The sequence below is a fragment of the Cajanus cajan genome, chromosome 11 (genome assembly GCF_000230855.2).
Source record: "Cajanus cajan strain Asha chromosome 11, NIPB_CcT2T_4, whole genome shotgun sequence".
Lineage (NCBI taxonomy): Eukaryota > Viridiplantae > Streptophyta > Magnoliopsida > Fabales > Fabaceae > Cajanus > Cajanus cajan.
The window spans coordinates 39643147-39651095 of NC_138527.1; the positions used below are offsets into that span (position 1 = coordinate 39643147).

The 7949-nt window shown below is 31.9% G+C and overlaps 1 protein-coding gene across 1 annotated transcript; it reads left to right on the plus strand.

Annotated features, from left to right (window-relative positions):
- The first annotated feature begins 3102 nt into the window (after positions 1–3102).
- LOC109800644 (CLK4-associating serine/arginine-rich protein) lies at positions 3103–7630 on the plus strand. Its single transcript, XM_020361443.2, has 13 exons — positions 3103–3458; positions 3640–3678; positions 3772–3914; positions 4134–4209; positions 4513–4810; positions 4906–5015; positions 5147–5194; positions 5317–5526; positions 5798–5899; positions 6166–6296; positions 6456–6594; positions 7142–7273; positions 7377–7630. Exons 1-13 carry the CDS (start codon positions 3262–3264, stop codon positions 7399–7401), a joined length of 1650 nt encoding a protein of 549 aa, XP_020217032.1. The 5' UTR covers positions 3103–3261; the 3' UTR covers positions 7402–7630.
- Positions 7631–7949: the final 319 nt, after the last annotated feature.

Consider the following 7949-nt stretch of genomic DNA (forward strand, 5'->3'; position numbering starts at 1 on the left):
TATAATTTGATTTTGAGATTTTAGTAGAATAATAAGATAAGACTTAAATTAAAAAAATAAAGAAATAATTAAAAGAAATTAGAGATAAAAAAAAAGATAAAGTTACAAATAATTCTTATTTAATATTTTACATTAACACTTATGAAAGTTCACACTAAGAGAAATAAAAAATAGTCAATAATGTAAAATATAAAATAAAGACTCGTGTTTGAATTGTGTATAAAAAAAACCTGGTTGGAAGAAAGACTCTTCTAAATTAATAAATATTTCGTACCAATAACATGATTATTAACAAATATATAACTAATTAATTTCTAATTATTTAAAAAAACTAACAATGAAATCATGCAATTTTAGAAAGGAAAAAATGTCCCATTTTAAAAAAACAAATGTTTTATTTCCAAGAAAGAGAGGGACTATTGTGAAAATGAATTTATACTTCCTTAATATTTTTAAATATATCTAAAATTTAAATTGGAAAATGATGCTTTTATATTTTAATCAAATAAATATTGAAATTAGAAAAAAAAATAATTAGTTTGAGTTCTAATAAATGTCTCAAACAAATGATAAATGACACGTGACATGAAATATGTCTCAAACAACACTAACAATAAAAATAAAATAATACTCCTAAATAAGTAATATGAAGTTATGAAAAATTATTTGAATTACTTAATAAGAATTAACAAACTAAAATCAAAGAGTTCATTATGAAAAAAATTTATTATTTTTTATATTATTAACTTAAATCTTAACTAATATATTATAAATGTCCTTATTTATACAACTTAACTAATATTTTATAAATGTCTATATTTTTAGAGATGTCAAAATGAGGAACTCAGTCCAACTTATTATAGGTTGAATAATAGATGGGTCAACCCAACTTAATTCAACTTTTAGTGAGCTTAAAAAAAATTAACCCAGTTTAGAATAAAAAAAATGATTTTTATAAAAAATTACTTGTTATAATCTTATATTTTAGAATTACAACTATATAATTTATAAGATAAAAAAATATAAAATAAAAATATCAACTACAATCAACTTATAATATCAAATAATATCAAAGTAGTTATGTAAAATATTGATAAATAATATCAAATTGACACTTATTATCATAATTTACAAGTTCACAACTAGTATATATAACATTTAATCAATAATATAAATGTATAATCATACAATTAATACTTAGGAACCTAAAAAATAAAAATAATTTTTTTTAAAATAAAAAATATATTAGGTGAGTCAATTTGTCATCCATAAGTTGACCTTTGATAAACTAAGTTGTAACGGATTAAGTCAATTTTTTCCTATAACTAAACGGGCCAAATTTTTTTGATCTATCTCAACTCAAATTTATAGTAAACTAAATAAACTTTATATGTGTATCTTGTTTATATTAAATAATTAATATTTTTTCGTTATTATAAAATTAATTTGAATTGGATCAGATAATCCAGTTACAAATTCCCTAACATGATACACAACTTAGCTATAACTTGGTATACTAAAAGTCTAAAACAATACTTAACTTAACCCAACATAGCTCGCTAAAAGGTTGTTCCATCGGGTCGGACAGATTGAGATTGACAATGGCTTATACTCTTATATCCTTATGTTTTACTTACATCTGGTTCCATTCCTTAGTCTGTTTAGTCTAACTTTCTCTCAACTTATTTGTTTCTTAAAAAAAAAAAAATCGGAACAAACACTATAATAAATATATATATATATATATATATATATATATGATTTTGACGGTGAAATTTGTTTATTTTGATATTAACATTTTTTTATATTCGAAATGGAAAAGATCACTTCGTTTAATTTGTCACATCAGTACATTTTATTATTTGTTGGATAAAATCACAATAAAGAGATTTAATTATAGATAAGAAGAAAATTTGAGTAATTTACTAGCTGAGAAGTCAAAATTATTAAATTATGCACCTGTGATACTGACTAAAATTATACTTAACCTGTAAATCTTATCTTCTGGCTGTGATGGTCTTCTCTCTTCGATTGGTTCATTGGATTACGACAGGTGACTAATTATACAGGCACTTCCAGTTACACGAGTCTTGGATCCAATCCATTATTCCATATACTGATATATAACTGCATGACACAAATCAGTAGTATTTTTTTATGCAATTAACTAACCAAATGCAATGAAGAGAGAAGTGATTTTAATTTATCATGAGTCTTGCATTTGGCCACATCGTCAGAGCGGAAACTTTCTCCCCTAGACAAATGATATTTCTATTTTTTTGTCGGTGAAAATTTTGAAGAAAAAAACACATGGTGGGTGGTTACTACCAAAATAAAATATACAACTTTAAAGTATTCACTCCCTCCTTTACTATATAAAAAAGCTATCTCTTTTAATTTAATATATATTTTTACATTCACGTTTTCTTTTTTCCTAGTGGTATATTTAATTACATGTATAGATAAACATAATAATAAATTATTTTAATAGAGCTAAGTTTATGAATAATAAATCAACTGAATAACTTCAAATTTAAAAGAAGATACCACGTAATAATTAGATCTAACACTGCTTCAATAAGAATGTCTTATGAAGATTATAACAATGAAATAATTTTAACATCATGTCTTAACATATAATTGAATAGCAGTAAAATCAAATTTTAATTACATCTTGATTTTTTTTTGGTAACATGTGGTATATTTTTTTAATTTTGTGAGAGTAAAAAAAAAAAAGATTTCTCAACGATAGATGTTGCAAGTAAGGGTAAAAAGAGACATAAAACTTTAAAAAAACTTAATTTAGAGTAATCTTAGTACAATAATTTAGATATTAAACACATAAATTTGAATTAATAATATGAATTAAAAGGATTACAAAACTGTTGATATTATAATTAAGAAAATTCACCATAAATAAAAAAATATAAATATAAAAATAAAGAATATGTATCTTAAACTATAAAAAATAAAAAGAAAAAGAAAAAGAAATAAAATTATAGAAACTAAAAAAGAATAATTTAAACCAAATGTAAAATAGTAATTAGGCGTAAACTAAAACTGATCCGGGTTAAATGGGCGATTGTAATTTGAGTGATTGATTGGGCCATTCATAGGGAGGGGGAAGTGACCGAGTCCGGGTCCACGACAAAAAGCGCGACGCAGACGGTGTGAAGAAGAGGTGGAACTGGCACTGTTTGTGTGCAATTCAGGAATCAAAATTAGGGTTTCAAATCGCATTGTGGAGAAAGACGAAGAACGATGTGGCACGAGGCGAGAAGGTCGGAGAAGAAGGTCCACGACATGATGGACGCTGCTCGGAAGCGAGCACAACGACGTGCCGTTTACCTCGCCAAGCGACGCGGTGATCCTCAACAATCCATTCAGCTCCTCGGCTTCCGATGCCGAACTTATCGAGACGATGCTCTCTACCAAGCCACGCAGGATCAACAGGGCCTGTTCGTTTCTCTCACTCATCTCTTTCATTTTCTCTTCAATTAAGATATGAAAATAAAATCTGTGATGCAAGTTATATCCGCATGTTCTAATTAATCAGTGCTTCGAAATGTTTCAATCTATTAGGTCATATTCTGTGGTTAATTTGCATAAGGTTGACGAGTTGATTTGTTTGTGTCTCAGGATACCTTGGAATGGAAAACAGGACGTGCTGATTGATAGGTACGCGGTTTTTGTAATGTTCATGCGAGTGCTTTTATATGTATTTGATTAATAAAGCTTAATTGACTGTGAATCCTATGCGTGCGTTTGCAGATTTGACGGGCGTGCTCTCCTTGATTTCATTCGGGATTCTAGTCATAGGCGCGTTCCTGAAAAGTCTGAAGAAGAAGAAGAGTTAGAAGAGTTTGTTAATTTTGAGCGTTATCGGGATTTAATAAAGCATCGCCGTAGAGGATGTCGGTACTTTTTTATTTCTCGAAAACGTGTTTGATTCAGATATAACCTTTAATGTTTCGGTCATTGTTATTTGTTTATGTATCTTTTCATTTCCTTCAATGCTGTTAATTTGTGATAAAGCACTACGATACACAAAATTCTATAGTTTCGAGGTCGGTCTGATTTCTAATTTTTGATTTTGAAGTTGAATTTACAAACTAGGCTTCTAATGTTAACAGTTACTGATGAGGAGGCCTTGCAACATGTAAATCAAGAGATGGAGGCCAAGGCTGCTGCTCCATTTATGTCAGACAGGTTGAATGATGTTCCTTTCATTTCTATGTTTCATGAGAGATTTATTTGAAGCATTGTTTAATGAGAGATTTATTTGTAGTTTTTACCATGGATCTTCTGTTTGTTCATGTCGTTGTAGTTGGTGTTTGGAAGATTAGTTTTATTATATTGTTTATGACATCATATTTTGTTCAATTTGTTAAAAGGTTAAAACTGCACCTTAGCAATTAGTAGCAACTGTTACCTTCAACTTCATATGATGTGTAGTTGGGTATACTTCATAACAGTTGGTCTTATTTTGTTTATTTTAATGTACACTTGTAGATCTAATTCATCGCAACCTGCTGCAAGTAAAGGATCTTACTCGCAGGTTGGGTTTTCTTATGATGGGAATGGAAAAGAAGAAGCCCATATTTCAGACGATGATGATAATGATAATGAGGAAGATGAAGATGATGAGGATGATGAGGATTTTAACAGTGATGATAGCAATGATGAAGGAATGGAAATAATTGCCAAAGAATATGGGGTTAAAAGGTATGGTTGGCTTGTTTACATGGACAAGAAAGCTAAGGAGGAAGAAAAAAGGCAAAAAGAATTGATCAAAGGCGATCCTGCAATTGTAAGTGAAAAGTTCATAGTGAGAATGGAATTATGTTTTAGTTCGTATTTCAAGATGACTTTATAGATGTTTTACAATGATATAAAATATTGTAGAGGAAGCTGAGTCGTAAGGAGAGAAGGAAGGCTTCTCAGATTGAAAGGGAGAGAGAGAGAGAAGCCACACGGATATCTGGATCTCGTGTGCTGCATCATGACCCCTACCGGTAGAAAATATTGATATTTTCATCCTTCACATTGAGCGAAGATTATATGAAATTGTGCTCCTACTAACAAATGGGATTGCTGATTATTCTTGCATGCCACTCATAATGTTACACTCAATATATAAATGCAGGGAATCAAGGCAGAGTCCTACATATGAAGCCTATTCTCGATCTAGAAGGTATAGCACTGTTTTCCCATTTCACTTTGCATGATATCTTTAAATCTATCTGTTTTCTGTAGTAGTCGTACTTTTTGTGAAGTTTTATTGGGTGTTTTTTTATAATCATTTTCTGTTTGCAGGTCAAGGTCCAGATCGCGGTCATACTCTCCATCACATTCAAGGCGTTATTCACGCAGTGGTCATTCTGATGATATTCACCGAAGCAAACCAAGGACTCCAAAAATAGAGTACATCACTGAATTTGGGGGCTCTGGAGCAGCAGATGAACCCAGGCCTGAAGGATTTTCTCCACCACGATCTCCTACATCTCAAGTTGATATGTTAAACCGGTCGGAGCACTGGACCTTTAATTCTTGCCAAGATAGATTGGACAGTCTTTTCTCTGCGCAGCATATCTCACATATTGTTGCCTGAGGCAATTTTTTGTGGTTTAGAAATAGATCAGGACTAGGTTTGTTGGGCTAACTGCCAAGTGGAGGAGGGAGGAGGCTTCCTATTTGAAGCTCATTGTTCCCTGAAATGAATTTTGCATAACTAACTACCTGTGAGTTGCATGGAAATTTTGCAATTATTTTATCTGATACATCTATTGTTTTGCAGGCCATCATCTGGTTGCATACTTGAGGCATTGCATGTTGATCCTGCTTCTGGTGTATCAGTTGATAAGGATAAGGGCACTAAAGTCTTGAAGCCATCAGTAAGGTATGCCATCACCTAATGTGTATTTTATGTGGTTTTTGTTGTACCATCTGCTTTATTGAGCATCAATATTGTACCAAGATTTGTTCCATATTCGTCCAACAGTTGGTTATACCGTCAACTGGGATAGAAATATTCCTTCTCATATTCTTGATTCAATCAACTCATTTCATTTGGTTATTTGAAAGGCATATTTCACTTTTTAAAAAAAAATCTAAATTGTCTGAATATTTATTGATTTTTTTTAACTGTTGCTTTCTTTTCCCCAGTGCTTCTTCAGCATTAGCAAAATTAAAGGCCGGTGGTTCTGGAGGGCCCTTAAAACATCAACAAGGGGAGAAGAAAGAAACTCCTCAAGAAAGACTTAAAAGAATCATGAACAAGCAATTAAACAAACAAAGTAAGACTGTTTGAATAATTTGTTTAACTTACAGATTAAAGAAGTCTTCTATTTGCATTATACTAATTCTTTTCAGGAGTGCGTCTAGCAGTATTTATCTGATTTTTGTTTCAGTTTCTGATGTATATATATATTGTCTGTAACTGTTTCCCTTCGCAGTTAAGAAGGATACTGCTGCTGAACAAGCCAAGAAAAGGGAACAGGAACGGCAGAGGCTGGAAAAGCTTGCAGAAACTAGTCGATTGAGTCGGTATAGACGCCGCAGCCGCAGCAGAAGCTTCAGCCGTTCTCCCCCAAGGTATTTCAGCACATGCTTCACAAGTTAGATGCTTTTGCGCTGTTAATGGATTCACATGATAAAAAAGTCTAACCTTTGATTTAATGAAATGGTTCAGCATACAAAAATTGTCATTAAAACTTAAGAGTGGTACCTTCGTGCTCCCCCCTTGAGTGGATTTAATTTTTAAGTGATTTTCTGCTGTCATTATTTTGGAGTATCAAATCCTGGTAAAGGTGTTGTTGTCGGTGTTAATGTACACTAAATTTGTCCAAGGTCGATTCCATATGTTGGCATTTAGGAACAAATTTTCCTGCCCAATACACTGCCTTCTCATCTTAAAGTTTTTTTTTTTTTTTAATCAAAACTGCCTTTTGCATCACTCGTGCGTGCATGATGCACGGGAATTGCGTCAAGGGATTTGTAATATGTGTAGCTTACTGTAATAATGTGAAGGTGTTGATGGGCTTGAGATTGGTGTTTAGTGGAATGAGTACCGATCAGTAAAATAATTGTTTTATTATCAGCAAATGGTTTACTAATTTTGAGATTATATGAATAATTGCAGACGATACAGGCGCAGTAGAAGTCCAAGTAGAAGCAGAGGTTCAAGAAGATATTATTCTAGTTCTCGTTCTCGGTCGCCTTCTCGCACCCGATCCCGCTCACGTTCTCGCTCTCCTTATTCTCGATCACCCAGGTAATTGTTTTGGTTTTCGACTTTTCATTTTTGCCTATTACTTGAAATTTATGCCGCAACTTTTCTCAATCATGAAAGACTGATTCAGAAAATGACATTCCAGGATAAGAAACAGATCAAGGCATTGATGGAATGTTGTATGCATGTAGAAAGGTTGACGAAGTTTGTGCCATTTGTTTATAATATGGATATGAATATATTGGTTTTCATTGCTCCCAAATGGTTCGAGGGAAACCGGTCTTGGTTGAGTTGTGAAGTCGCAGTATGCAATCTTTCTGAAGTTGATTTTCGTATTTGCTAATGTATATTTAACATTATTGAATTATGAGTAATTTAATGTAACGGATTTCGGTATCAGGTACGTATTCCTCACATGTTAAGACCAAGGTTCAGCTTTGTTGAATTAAATCTTATAACGTAGATCCCTTGGAGCGAAAAGAATAAGGTTATTGAACTTTTAACCCTATTTAACCTAGAATAGGGTTATTTAATCTTATAATATAGGATGATAATTTGAAACCCTTTTTAACCTAGAAGAGAGATTTCATACCTACTATCGTAAATGCGGGGTGTTTATTGTTGAACTCCATTGCTTTACCTTCACAGGGGAAAGGTTATGAAATTGAAAGCTTTTGAGTCCGGGTACGGGAAAAAATGGGCCTAGTGCCGTTCTTGA

Bases quoted from the DNA above. Each gene is read 5' to 3' on its own strand.
- LOC109800644 (XM_020361443.2), top strand. From the start codon at position 3,262: ATGTGGCACGAGGCGAGAAGGTCGGAGAAGAAGGTCCACGACATGATG. The intron at 3,915-4,133 runs GTCGGTACTTTT...TAATGTTAACAG, and splicing joins AAAGCATCGCCGTAGAGGAT to TTACTGATGAGGAGGCCTTG. The intron at 5,016-5,146 runs GTAGAAAATATT...ATATAAATGCAG, and splicing joins CTGCATCATGACCCCTACCG to GGAATCAAGGCAGAGTCCTA.